This window comes from Plasmodium vivax, chromosome 2 (assembly GCF_000002415.2).
Source record: "Plasmodium vivax chromosome 2, whole genome shotgun sequence".
Taxonomy (NCBI): domain Eukaryota; phylum Apicomplexa; class Aconoidasida; order Haemosporida; family Plasmodiidae; genus Plasmodium; species Plasmodium vivax.
The window spans coordinates 655879-671106 of NC_009907.1; the positions used below are offsets into that span (position 1 = coordinate 655879).

Genomic DNA, 15228 nt, shown 5'->3' on the forward strand with positions numbered 1-15228 from the left:
TAGACTTTCCTTTCATGTGTGGGAACTCCCCACTGGGGCGTTCATTTTGTGGAGTTAAACGGGTGCAGCCGCTGCATCCGCGTGGAACTTCACGAATTAGCGGCACTGCGATGAGGAAGGTGTGTCCACGCGTGCACGCTTAGCGAGTTTGTTGGGCGATTCGTTCAACCGATTTGTGAATTAGTCACAAAGGAGAAGCGAAAGATAGGTAATCCAATCGGAGGAACCCATTTTAGGAGGACCCCCCCAAAATGGAGCTGGAGAAAACGCACCTGATAAACTACTTCCTTGAAATATGCCCAACCGTTTTGGACTGCTCCAGGAAGGAGCTACAATCTGTGTTGGCGAAAAAGGAGGAGGAGAAAATAAGAAGATTTATGGGCGACAAAAATGTAAACCTGATCGTTATCGGGAAGGAGAAAAAAGAAGACGCGGATAATGAGGGGTCGGACAGAAACGGGCACTCAAGAAGTGCCTCCCAGGAAGGGGCTGAACGGGAGGAAGAATCAACCGCATGTGCTCCCGAAGGAGCGGAAGGAGGGGCGAAGCTGGAGAAGGAACCAGGACATGTCCTTTTCGTCGAGCTGAACATCAACTACAAATGCGTGACGAAAAGCGTTGCCATAGCTTTCATGAAACGAAACAAAGAAAACTTTTTAGCCATGCACGACCAGACGGACAAAGGAAATAACAAAACAAACTTGTCGAACGAATTGCTCATGTTTGTTTGTGGACAGCACGATTGCAATACTCCCCTGGATTTGGTATACTTATATTTATCGCAAGGTTTTAACACGATATTTGATGCCGCTTCTTCCTGTGCTGCCCACAGTGCAGCTGCTAAGGATTTTACTCCAAACGGTTACGGTAGGAAAGAACTTGAAGGTAGTGGCGGTCTCGCTGGTACCTCCGCTAGCAGCACCACCGCAGGGGGGAATAAATACCTAACATACGAAGGAGAAAATAAACTATCGAACGTTCTAATGACCAACGTGTCGAAGAAGCTGAATGAACTTCTCATCTCCATGAAGAATGCTCAAATCGATTTGAACATCCCTATCATAAATTTAAGTGTAGACAGGCGGATAAAAGAGTTAGTACGGGAGTACCCAAACGTGGATGAAATAAAACCAGAGAAATTAAAAGCGCTGTGTGAGTCTCAAGAATTTCTAAATCAGTTACAGAAGGATGTCACCAAATGGGTTGAGGAAATACAAAAGCTAACTAGACTGAATGGAGACTTTAAAAGCGGGAGTGCATTAGCAGAGATAAATTTTTGGATCGGGTATGAAAATGCTCTTTCTCAGCTAGAAAATCAGCTAAGGACTCCCGAGGTGCTCTTAACGCTACAAATTTTGAAGAGTGCCAAGAGGTATTTTGCGACGATGTCTTTTGATAGTGACATCCAACTGAAGCAGTCAAAGGAGTACGTCCTAAATGTAAACATTTTGATGAAGGACTTCCCCATAGATGACCTTCTAGGAGCGCAGACGGTTCAGCAGATTATCCAGGCTGTAAGAATTATCTTTACCCATTTGAAGAAGTTAAAAAATACAACCAAGTATCCCCTATCTAGGTCGTACAATTTTGTGGAGGCTTTATCTAGAGATTTGGGGAACACCCTGAAGAAGGTACTCTCACCGCAGGCATTGCTAAGCATGGATTACCAAGAATTCGACGTGCTCATTTCTGGATGCATGGAGGTGTTTCGCCTATGGAATGACGAAATGAGGGTGTTCAAAGATATGGTGAGGGAACTCATAAAAAAGAGGAGTTTCAACGAAAGGGCACCTGCCAAAATGGTATTCGAGCATATAAATCTGCAAGAAAGGTTAGACGAAATAAGGAAGTTCAGGAAGCAGCATCAGAAGTTTAAGGCGGTTATCACAAAGGTGTTCGGAGACGACAGAACAGTGGGGGTGAATCTCCTAAAGGATATAAATTCAGCGTATGATATTTTTTTACCGTTGGATGCTCTGGATTTGTCCAAAACGGGGGAAGAGCTGTGGGAAAAATCGAAACTGTCTTACGAATCGAGGGTTAACAAAGTGGAGTCCCAAATTACGTTCAAGTTGAGGGACCAATTGGGCGGGGCCAAAACATCCACCGAAATGTTTAACGCCTTCTCGAAATTCAACCCGTTATTTTTTAGACCCAAAATTAGAGGTGCTATACAGGAGTACCAAAATAGTTTAATACAAATTGTTGTGGACGATTTGAGGAAACTCCAAATGGTGTACATTAATGGGTATGTGAAAAGCCCCTCCGAAAAGGTGTCAACCATTAGGGACATTCCCTTGGTGGCTGGGTCCATCATCTGGGCTAAGCAGATTGAACGGAAGTTGGAGGACTCCCTCAAGAGGATAGAAAATGTGCTGGGAAGAGGATGGGAGCAGCACTCTGAAGGGAAGAATTTGCGGCAAAGTATTGACAATTTTAAGACCCTCCTGTCGCAAAATAAGACGTTTGAAAAATGGCTGAAGGGGGTGAAAAACGCAGATAAGTTTGACATGTACGAGAAAATTGTTAAGATAAAAAAGTTGGGAGTAAAAAATTTCGAAATTATGGCAAACTACGATTTTGAATTTTTTAACTTGTTTAAGGAGGTTCGATATTTACAGTCCATCAATTTGAGAGTCCCCTACTCGATAAAGGTGAAGGCAGATGAGACCAAATTGATATACCCCTACGCCTTAACTCTGCAGAAGACGTTTAGGAGTTACATGAAAATATGCCTCTTCATGGAGAACGAAGCGAAAGTGGTGCCCTTCAATTCGACCATAACAAAGTTGGTGGCGTCCATACATAATAATGTCCAGGAGAAAATCAAGGAGGGGATTGGCCTACACTGGGATTCGGATGTGCTGGAGACGTATGTAAGGAAGTTGACCGAGGTGGTTAACACGTTTGAGTCCATGGTGGATGAAGCTGTCCGGAAAAATTCCTTCGTTCTGGATACCCTAGATAGGATAAAAGCGTGCGAAATAAGCATCGAGGGGAACGAAGTTACCAAGTTGGTGAAATCCATTCAGGAGAAAGCGGATGAGCTGTACCTGGAGCATTACCGAAATGTGCATATTTGGATTGAGGAGCTGAACAAACTTTTGAATAAAATTTTGACGGCTCGACTTGAGGAGGTCATAAAAGCCTGGACAGGCGAATTTGTAAACTGGTCCGGTGGGAACCAGAAGGGGAAGAAATTCATAGTGAAGGAAACGACGCACGAATTTAAGATAATCAATCAGAAGTTTTATCTGCACCCGTCGATTGACGCGATGAGGCAGATGTGGTACTCCAGGTTGGCGGAGGCCATAAACACGATTTGCGGAATTCCTAGGGTTAAGAATATATATCAGAAGAAGGACAGGACGACGGAAAGTATCCAAATAGGCAGCGAAACGGGGGGCGATCCCACTAGCGACGTCGTGCTGGATAACACCTACCGGCACATCATCCACTTTATAGACAAGCAAGTGTACGAAGACGCGATAGACTCCATTCACACCACGGTGGAGAAGGCGAGGAAATACGAATCCATGTGGCTGCAGTATAACACCCTGTGGAAAATCGAAATCGGAGACATCATTACAAGCTTTGGTGAAGACATACAGACGTGGAAAGGCTTCATGAACGAAATTAGGGAAACGGAATACACCTTTGATACACTCGACACGGAGAAGAACTTCGGACCGATTGTCATAGACTATAGAATTCTTCAGTCGAAGGTCAGTTCTAAGTTTGAAAATTGGCAAAAGGAAATTGTATCTGAATTTTCTAAAAAGTTATCAGAAAAAATTGTGGTGTTAAAGGAGGAGATAGAGAAGGCATTGAACGACTTAACTCTCCAGGCGGAAGTGACCAGTGAGACTGAAATTACAGCCATGCACATTTTGTCTATGGCCCCAAAGGATATCATAGCGATTATCAACACGCACGATATGGAGGTGCTCTCTAGAATATGCAACAGTGTGTACACATTTATAGAGAAGATTAATCAGATTAGCACGAAGGGTGCCGAATGGGACAGCCGCTGTGATGTGCTGAAGCAGAGCGAAGTGCTTCTGGAGAAGCAGCGGTACGCCTTTCCAACCAGCTGGGTCTACATCGATAACGTCATTGGAAAAGTTGAGACGGTAAATCAGATATGCAGTTATCAAATAAAGCTAGTGAAGGATTACTTCCCTTATATACAAAGCTTAGTTCTAGAATTCGATGCCAACGTGCAGAATAGCATACAGGTCCTATTCGACGAATGGAACAAAAATAAGCCATCCCACGGGAATACAAACAGTGCGAAGGCTTTACAAATTATAAGCGCTTTTGAAAGCAGAATTGATGTAACGAATGGGCAGTATGAAATATCAGAAAGGATAAAAAAACTGATGAAGATTCGAAGCGAAGAATCGGAAAATGGGTTCCATGTATCCCCCAACATTTTGAAAGAAGAAATAGCGTGTGTGAAAGGCATATGGGATGAGTTAAAAGCCATTTACGCGACCATCTCTGAGGTGAAAAAAATGCTGTGGTGTAATGTAGAACCCAAAAGTGTTAGAAGCACTCTGAATGGGTTACTAGACTGTATAAAGAGAATACCCGCCAAGTATAGGCAGTACGAAATATTTGACAGCGTCCAAGGAGAAATACAGCAGTATTTAAAGACCTACGGATTGTTGCTGGACCTGAAGTCGGAGTCGCTCAAGGACAGACATTGGAGAGTGATACTACACAAGTTGCAAATAAAGATATACTATAACAAGTTAACCCTAGGAAATTTGTGGTCCCTCAATTTGAGCTCGCATGAGAATGCTCTACGAGAAATTCTAAATCAGTCACAAGGCGAAATGGCATTGGAGGAATTCCTCAGAGGGTTGAAAGACACCTGGAATGAGTACGAACTGGAGCTAGTTCAGTATCAAAATAAGTGCAAACTGATAAAAGGATGGAATGATATCTTTTCTACAATTGATGATCACCTGAATGCGCTGCAATCTATGAAGATATCCTCCTACGTGAAAATTTTCGAAGAAGAGACCCTCACGTGGGATGAAAAGTTAAACAGGTTACGAAATTTGTTAGATGTCTGGATGAATGTACAGAGGAAGTGGGTATACTTAGAAGGCGTGTTGAAGGGGTCCTCAGATATCAAGTCGCTACTACCTCAAGAGTATAATAGGTTCAAAATTATCGACGCTGATTTTATTAACATCATGAGGAAAACGAGTGAGAAGCCGAAGTTGATGGAAGTTTTTCAGATGGAGGGATTTCAAAAGCAGCTGGATCGGCTGTCCGATTCGCTGTCTAAGATCCAGAAGGCGCTGGGGGAGTACCTTGAGAAACAAAGAAATCAGTTCCCAAGATTTTATTTTGTAGGGGATGAAGATTTACTAGAAATGATTGGAAATTCCAAAGATGCTAAGGTGATCCAAAGAAATGTGAACAAGATGTTTGCAGGCATTAGCTCCTTCATCATAAGGGAGAACACCAGTGATGTGATACTTGGGATGTCGTCTAGAGAAGGGGAGGAAGTATTTTTTGAAGAGCCCATTTGCTTAAGTGCCTATAAAACGTTAAAAGAGTGGCTCATAACGTTGGAGATTTACATGAAGGCTACCCTGCAGAACTGCCTAGACAAAGCTGCGAAGGAGGTCCTACAGATGGATGTGCTCGAATGCGCCAATTCCAGTGGGAACAACAAAATTCTGGAGTGGGCATCCAAGTACCCCAACCAAATTGTTTTGCTGTGTCTGCAGATATTGTGGACCTCCAACATTGAAGGGGATATGCAGGGTGTGGCGGTAAGCGGTGATGCTTCAAGTGAGCAGAACCCCGGGGGGTGTACTTTCCAAAGGAGCGAACAGATCTGCGTTTCCCTGCTAAAATTCTTAGCCGTGAGCGTCGTCAAGCAGAGGGATCACAGGACGAGGCAAAAAATTGTGCAAATGATAACAGAGCTGGTCCACCAGAGAGATGTCATACGTGCCCTCATAGAAAAAAACGTTCGAAGCGTCCACAACTTTACCTGGCTGCAGTATATGAGATTCTACTGGGATCCTAGCAAAACGAATAGTGGCGTCAATTTGGTGATCAAAATGGCAGATGCGACGTTCGAGTATGGGTATGAATACCTGGGCATGTGCGAAAAGTTGGTTCAAACTAAGTTAACCGATGCGTGCTTCTTAACCCTAACCCAGGCACTGAAGATGAAATTGGGGGGAAACCCCTTCGGCCCCGCTGGGACAGGCAAAACTGAAAGTGTAAAAGCATTGGGGGCTCAACTTGGAAGATACGTTCTCGTTTTTAACTGTGATGAGTCGTTTGACTTCACCGCTATGGGGAGAATCTTCGTTGGGTTGTGCCAAGTGGGGGCTTGGGGATGCTTCGACGAGTTTAACAGACTGGAGGAGAGAATCCTGTCTGCCGTCTCTGAGCAAATTTTGACGATTCAAACGAGTCTAGCTCAGAGGAAAAACGAAATTGAAATTTTGAACAAAAAAATCGGGCTAAATAAAAATGTGGGCATTTTTGTGACCATGAACCCGGGGTACGCTGGGAGGTCAAACTTGCCTGACAATCTGAAGCAGCTGTTTAGAAGCTTTGCCATGATCGAGCCGAACAAGCAACTCATAGTTGAAGTGACTCTATTTTCCCAAGGCTTCATCAGTGCAGAGCATTTGTCCAGCAAAATAGTGTCTCTCTTTGAGTTATGTTCTGAGCAGTTGTCCAAGCAGCCTCACTACGACTTTGGATTGCGGTCACTCAAGAGTGTGTTGAATTCTGCAGGCAATTTGAAGAGGCAGGCTCTTTTGGAGGGTGCACATGGTGGAGGGGAAGAGGGAACGAGTCGAGATGATGCTACGGGGAATGACAACCGGGGGAATGGCAACATGGGGAGCAGCGCCAAGGGGGAGAGCCCCACCGAAAGCGTGGTCGAAATGGAGCAAAACCTACTTCTCAAATCAGTGTGCGACACGGTTTACCCGAAGCTAGTTTCGAGTGACATCCTTCTGATAAGAAGCTTACTAACGGGAGTATTCCCCAACATAAATATAGCCCCCTTTGAGGAGAAGGCACTAGTGAACGAAATACACCGCATATGCAAGTCAAGATTTTACACCCCTGAAGAAAAATGGGTAACGAAAATATGCCAGATATATCAGATAATGAAATTGCAACACGGGGTTATGCTAGTGGGGGATGTTGGGACAGGAAAGAGCAGCGCATGGAAAGTATTGCTAGACGCGTTGGAAGCGCTGGACAACATCAAAGGGGTGAGTTACATTATCGATGCGAAGTCTTTAGACAAGGAAGAAATATATGGGAAATTAGATAACATAAATTTGGAGTGGACCGATGGAGTTTTTACAGCTATATTGAGGAAGATTCTTTACAATTCAGCACAGTCAGGGAATGCTACCAAAAGGCAGTGGATCATTTTTGACGGTGATGTAGATCCTGAATGGGCTGAAAATTTGAATAGTGTCTTGGATGATAATAAATTGCTGACTTTGCCAAATGGAGAGCGTTTGCCGATACCTGAAAGTGTGCGCATTTTGTTCGAAGTCGACACGTTGAAGCATGCTACCTTGGCCACTGTCAGTAGGTGCGGCATGATCTGGTTTTCGAGGGATATTCTCTCTCCCACCCTGCTGTTCAAGCATAAGTTGGCGAAGCTGAAATATGGCAATCATGACTACCCGCGAAAAATGGACCGATTTAGGGCCTTCATTATGAATAGCAGTGAGAGCACCACCATTCAGAATGACGGTGTACGTTTGGATGACTCCACGACGGCCCAGAGGACGTCAAACGATTCCCTGAGCAGTAGCCACGAAAACATAAGGATAAGCGACCATTTGATGGATCATATGAAGAAAAACTCTCACATATTTTTCGATGAAAATGAAGATGAATTGAATGTATGTCCTCTTAGAAGCATCGCATCTAGGTCGATCAACCTGATAAGCGACTACTTTGAAGAAAACGAATTTGTGCACCAGTGCCTTTTGGGTGCTAGCAATTTTGACCACGTGATGGATTACGAATATATAAGGGCTATTGAAAGTACGTGCCTCCTGCTGCAAAAGGGGATTGACAATTTAGTTGTAAAAAATGAGAAGGCAAATAACTCCCTTACGGATGGAGATATAGAGAAGTATATCTCGAAATGGCTAGTCATGAGCATCTTGTGGGGAATAGGTGGTTCTTTAAATCTTGAGTCGCGGGAAAAATTCTCCATATATGTTGAGTCCATATGCTCCATTCCTTTGCCAGCCGAGCTGTCGAGAAGAAGAAGCCAAATGGACGACACGGATTCGTCGGATGCGCCAAGAACGCTGCTAGATTACGAACCCAATATTGAAGACGGCGAATGGCATTGCTGGAAAGAGAGAGTCGAAATGATAGATGTAGACAGAGGAGAAGTATCCGATGCGACTCTTGTGATTGAAACGATGGATACGATAAGGCACGCCACCGTTTTGGAAGGGTGGCTAAATTTAAAGAAGCCATTCATTTTGTGTGGACCTCCAGGTTCGGGAAAGACAATGACTTTAACATCTGTCCTGAAGAAATCATCCGAATTTGACATCGCCGCGTTAAATTTTTCTTCGGGCTCTTTACCAAATTTGTTGCTTCAAACATTTGACCACTACTGTGAGTATGTGAAGACGACCAGCGAATTGGTGTTAAGACCGGTGCAGCCAGGAAAATGGCTCATCATTTTCGCTGATGAGATAAACTTGCCAACCCCAGATAAGTACGACACACAGAGGATCATCATGTTCATGAGACAGATCTACGAATCGCAAGGTTTCTGGAAATATGACTCTAACAATAATCAGTGGAATTGGGTAAAAATAGAGAGAATAACCTTTGCCGGGGCGTGTAACCCTCCAACAGATGCGGGAAGAAACCCGCTGAGTAATCGATTTCTTAGGCACACGGCGATTCTGTATGTAGATTTTCCAGGGTATGAATCGCTGAAGCAGATATATGGTACTTTCAATAGAGCCATTTTGCGCAAATTTGGAGAAGCGTCTCATATGGCTGACAATTTGACCCTGGCGATGGTGAATTTTTACACCAAATTTTCTGAAACGTTTACCATAGATATGCAGCCTCATTATATTTACAGCCCAAGAGAACTGACGAGGTGGAAGCTGGCCTTATTCGAAACGCTGGAACATTGCGATCAGTTGGAAAAAAGAGACCTCGTTCGGTTGTGCATCTGCGAGGGGCTGAGAATATTTCAGGATAGACTTATTCACAAGAAGGAGAAAAAACAAACAGATAAAATTATCGATGATATATTCAAATTCTGCTTCCCTGGCATTGGGGAGGCCGATTTGGAGAGGCCAATTCTGTTCACTTCGTATGTGCAGAATGAGTACAAAGAAATTGACAAGAAAGATTTGAAGGAATTGATAAAGGCAAAGTTAAAAGTTTTTAATGAGGAGGAGATAAATGTGCAGCTGGTCCTTTTTGACGACGTGTTAGATCATATTACACGAATCGATCGAGTTTTGAGATTGCCTTTGGGACATCTGCTACTTGTGGGGGCTTCCGGGGCAGGGAAAACCATTTTGTCTCGCTTCGTTTCATGGATCAACGGGCTGTCCGTTTTTCAAATTCGAGCTGGACGCAATTACTGCACTGAATCGTTTGAATCCGATTTGAGAAGTGTGATGAAGCGATCTGGCATAAAGGAAGAGAAAATAACTTTCATATTTGACGAGTCGAACGTTTTAGGGCCCGCCTTTCTAGAAAGAATGAATGCCTTGCTAGCTAGTGGAGAAGTGCCTGGCTTGTTCGAAGGCGATAATTACACCGCCTTAATAAATGAGTGTAAAGCTGCGTACGGGTCCAATGTAGGTTTAGACGAGTCAGACATATTTAAGAAATTCACAAAGCAGGTTCAGAAAAATTTGCACATTGTTTTTACCATGAACCCAGCGAACCCTGATTTTGCAAACAGGCAAGCGACTTCGCCGGCTTTGTTCAACAGATGTGTGATAGACTGGTTTGGCGACTGGCCGTATAGTGCCCTACTGCAAGTTGCGAGTGAATTTATTTATAATTTAGACCTACCGGATAAGAATTTCCACATGGACAGTGTAGAGGAGGGCCCGATAAGTGGCAAGATCCAATATAAGGATAACAAGTCGTATTACCTATCCAGAGCCATAGTCGAAATTCACAACTCCGTTGTGAGGATCAACGGAGTTCTCCTGAAGAAAGGCAGTAAATATAATTACATGACGCCTAGGGACTTTCTCGATTTTATAAAGCACTTTTTGAAAATTATCGAGGAAAAGAAGGAAGAAGTTTCTGATCAGAAGAAGCACCTAAATTTAGGGTTAAACAAATTGAAGGATACAGAAGTGCAGGTGGCGGAGTTGAGGAATTCGCTAGCTATAAATAAAAAGACCCTAGCCGAAAAGGACACAGAAGCGGAGGAAAAAATGAAGCTGATGATAGAACAGCAAGCCGAAACGGAAGACAAGAAGAAGAAAGCGGAAATTCTAGCCAAAAAGTTAGATGAACAGTTTATCATAATAGAGCAAAGAAAAGAAATTGTTAGAAAAGAGTTAAGTGAAGTAGAACCCAAATTTCGAGAAGCAGAAGAAGCCGTTAAAAATATCCCTAAGAAGAATTTTGACGAATTAAGGGCTATGGCCAACCCTCCCATTTTGGTAAGAAATGCTGTGGAAGCTGTTGCCATACTTATCATGAATGAAGGAGATAAAAGCGTCACATGGGAAGATGCGAGAAAAATTATGAAGGGTCAGGATTTTATAAATAAAGTCCTTTACTTGGATAAGAAAATGGTAAAGCCTCAAACTAGTGCCCAAATTAAGAAGCGAATAAGTCACACTGATTGGGATGTGGAGAGGATAAATAAAGCATCTCGCGCAGCTGGGCCTTTGGCAAAATGGGTCGAATCGGTTATCACCTTTTTAAATATATTAGAAACGGTGCAGCCCTTGGAAAACGAGATTGAGAAGCTGCAGGAAGAAACCAGAATTGCGGAGGACCAGTACAATGAGCAGAAGGACATCATTTCGGAGCTGGAAAAAAAATTGGTGCAATATAAGAATGACTATGCTCAGCTAATTAGCCAAGTGCAGAGCATTAAGCAAGAAATGGAAAATGTGGAAAATAAAATAAAGAGATCTATTAGCCTAATTGAGAATTTAAAATCTGAAAAGGAAAGATGGTCAGAGACATTCATCAATTTGGAGGCAGCTTCCGAAACATTTGTGGGGGACTGCCTCCTAGCGGCAGCGTTCTGTGCGTACATTGGCTTCTTTGAACATTACGAGAGACAAAAATTGAAGAAAACCTGGGGGGAAATTATAAAAATGCATCACATAAAACATAGACACGATTTATCTTTTATAGAATTTTTGTCTAAACCGTCGGAGAGGTTGCAGTGGATAGCGAATGAATTACCGAGTGACGAGTTGTCCATAGAAAATGCCATTATTATAAACAGCTATATTAGGTACCCCATGATTATAGACCCATCAGATCAGGCCAGCACCTTTTTGCTTAACCAGTATAGGGAGAAAAAAATCGTAAAAACTTCCTTTTCGGATAAAAATTTTATAAAACATTTGGAGAGTGCACTACGATTTGGGTCCACCTTGCTAGTATATGATGTGGAAAAGGTGGACGCAATTCTTAACTCGGTGCTAAATCAGGAAACGCACAAGCAAGGCGGCCGTTTATTAATAACGATTGGAGATTCAGAAATTGATTACTCCCCCGCGTTCAACTTATTTCTTACCTCGAGAGATGCCCATTTTCAGTTTACCCCAGATTTGTGCAGCCGAGTGACGTTCGTGAATTTTACCCTAACGCCATCTTCTCTGCAAAACCAGTGTTTAAATATGATCCTAAAAAATGAGAGACCCGACATTGATAAGAAGAGGTGCGATTTGCTAAAGCTGCAAGGCGAATACAAAGTGAAGATAAGAGAGTTAGAAGAATCGCTTCTTCTGGAACTGTCCAACGTGAAGGGGAACATACTGGATGATGATAATGTGATAAGCACAATGGAGAAGCTCAAAGTGCAAGCAGCGGAAGCGTCTAGGGAAGTGAGCATAGCCGAAGAAGTGATGGTAGAAATTGAAAACGTGAGTAACCAGTACCTCTCCCTAGCGCAAGGGGCCGCCAGGATATATTTCATCCTGCAACATTTAGGAAGCATCAATTTTTTATATCAGTACGATTTGAACTTTTTTTTTAATTTGATGAAAGATATGTTGCGCAAGGAGGAACTCCCCTCAAGTGAGAAGAAGAGTAACAATTACGAAGAACCCCCCTCAAGTGTGAAGAAGAGTAGTGGTTATGAAGAACGGTTGAAGTGCTTAGAAAATTTGCTATTCTCTTTGACGTACAATAGAGTCGCTCGGGGGTTGCTACAAGAGGATAGATACGTGTTCGCCTTGCAGTTGTGCTTCGTCAAGGGGGTTATCAACCCGGGCATATACATAGACCCAAACCATTTGCACTTTTTGCTGAAGGATCATTTTGCCAATAATAAAGTTGAGGCAACGGTAGCCTCGGAGGAGCACAAAATTGAAAAGGGGTTATTGCCAGATTATACCGATGAACAGATAAGCACACTGAACAATTTGATGAAGCATAAATCTTTTGCAAATTTGAAGAAGAGTATACAAAATGACAAGGAGAAGTGGGTCCATTTGATTCATTCCACTGAGCCGGAGCAGTTAATTTCGTCCATAATTAGTGCCCCAAATTTTGGTCTGCAAAATGGGAAGAGAGACGAATCGGGGGTAGTCCCGAATCGAGGTGCAGATCGGCAGTACGTCCATAGTGTGAGCAACCCGGATAATGCTAACATGCTCACGCAAAATGGTGCAAAGAAGGAAGATCAAATTTTAGCCTGCTTAAGGGAGTCCCTAATTATTAAGGCAGTCAGGCCAGACAAGCTAGACAAATGCTTTAACAAGCTCATAAATGTGATCCTCGGAAAGGACTTCCTGTGGATTCCTGAACTATCGACTAACGAGTTTGAGAAATATGTGAAGGAAAATGCCAGTGGGAATATCCCCATAGTGCTGATAAGCGCCCCTGGATTTGACCCCAGCAACAAGGTGCAACAGCTGAGTGAGAAATGTAGAGTGTCCCTATCTTCCATTGCAATGGGTTCGGAAGAAGGCTACATCTCAGCAGAAAAAATCATATCATCTGCGCAAAAAAATGGAGGCTGGGTCCTACTAAAAAATATCCACCTATCCCCCAAGTGGCTCCATCAGTTGGAGAAAAACATACACAAAGCTACGACCAATCATAATTTTCGCCTATTTCTGACGATGGAAATAAACCCTAAAATTCCTCCCAATTTGCTGCGTATATCTCTGACCTTCATGTTCGAGCCACCGGTAGGTATTAAATCATCCATCCTGCGAACATTCTCTTTATTTTTAGAGAACCGAAATTTAGAAGATCCGAAGATCGCTAGAATGAGATTGTACTTCCTCGTTTCCTTCCTGCATGCAATAATTTTGGAAAGAAGGAGATACACCCCCATCGGATGGACCAAGGGATACGAATTTGGTGACTCCGATTTAGCTTGTGCTTTATCCGTTGTAGATAATTGGCTAGATAGAGCATCCACGAAAATAGGGAAGAGCGTCATTGAGCATATAGACCCTTCCAACATCCCTTGGGATGCCATAAAAAAAATTCTAAATGAGGTGGTGTATGGTGGTAGATTGGACAATCTGGTGGACTCGAAAATTTTAGACACCTTCATTGAGCATTTGATGAATTCTAATTCGTTTGAAGCAGATTTTAAGTTAAATATTTGTAATAGTTCCTCCGCAAAGGATTTGCTAACCTCTCCAGATCTGTTCAGACATTTAAATGACTACCTAAAATGGACCAGCAATATGAGTAACACTGATTTACCTGCATGGCTCGGCTTTGGAAAACAAGCCGAAGGGTTGCTAACCACTAGGACGAATTTTAGCATTATAAGCAAGTGGAACATTTTGTATAGTAAAAGCTGCTCCGATGTTTATGAGCCGTTGCCTCATGCGCCTCTGACGAAGGCGCTCGGGGAGGAGAACAACGTGAGCATGGAGCTGTACAGAAAAGGGGATAAGCGCGTCATCCCCGTGGTTTCCCCGGGTGAGGGTGATGTGGAAAAAGGGGCAAACGTAGGTCTGGGCGAAGAAGGCGCTTCTTCCTCCTCCTCTGAGGAGGAGGATGATGGCGGACTCTCCGAATCGTCCACCGCAAGCAGGGTCACTCATCTGTACTCACAGAACGAAAACGTCTTACTCATTAACCAAATTTTGGATAGCCTACCGCAGTACATTCCCGATTTAGAAAGAAACGAAGAGAACATGAGTAACGCCGTTTTTAGGTGCTTCGAGAGGGAGAACCACCTCTTTAGGGACCTTTTAAAGGTCATTAGGGGGAACTTAAATCAGCTAAAAAATGTGTTAGAGGAAAAATTAAAATACACAAATAAATTGAGAGCACTGGCTAAGGACTTGAACTCATTCAACGTGCCACCTGGATGGCTTGTCAATGGTGATGCAACTAACTTGAATTTGACAAACTGGGTACGCGAGTTAATTAGTCGTTTTTATCAAATAATAGTCATAACTACGGAGCTGAACGAAAAAGGGAAGGTAAACGGGAGCAAGCAGAAGGCTATGAGCAGGGGTATGAGCAGGGGTATGAGCAGTGGTAGAAGCAGGAGCAGAAGTCGAAGCATAAGTCGAAGCAGAAGTCGAAGCAGAAGTCGAAGCAGAAACCGAAACACAAGTGATGATCTCACTTTGGAAGCTTATCATCAGAAAAATAACGACACGATAACGGCTCACTTTAAGCTGGACAAGAAATTGTCCATCCATTTTATATGGCTGGGTGGTTTATTTTACCCAAGGGCGTTTATCACAGCGACTAGGCAACTGTCTGCTTCGAAATTTAGGAACTCCCTGGACGACTTGGAGTTGTCAGTGGCCATTGGGCCAAGCCCCGCGGAGCTGCTCGACGATACGGTTCACTTCACGATAACTTGTTTGTCCATCGAGGGCGCCCAGTGGAGCGACGCGGAGGGGGTAAGCGCAGATGGGCGGTCCAGCTGGGGGCGTGCTGCGTGCGGTTTGGCAACGCCGTCACCCCGGGGTTGTCACTAGATTTGTTGCCCCGAATTACTGCCCCCATTTGTCGCAATCACTTCGCACG

General features: G+C 43.5%; 1 protein-coding gene across 1 annotated transcript; it reads left to right on the plus strand.

The window, feature by feature from the left end:
• Window positions 1-251: 251 nt before the first annotated feature.
• Window positions 252-15179, plus strand: PVX_081792 (hypothetical protein; the record flags this gene model as incomplete). Its single annotated transcript, XM_001613584.1, has 1 exon — window positions 252-15179. The coding sequence occupies one exon, from the start codon at window positions 252-254 to the stop codon at window positions 15177-15179; it is 14928 nt and encodes a 4975-aa protein (XP_001613634.1).
• Between the last annotated feature and the right edge of the window lie 49 nt (window positions 15180-15228).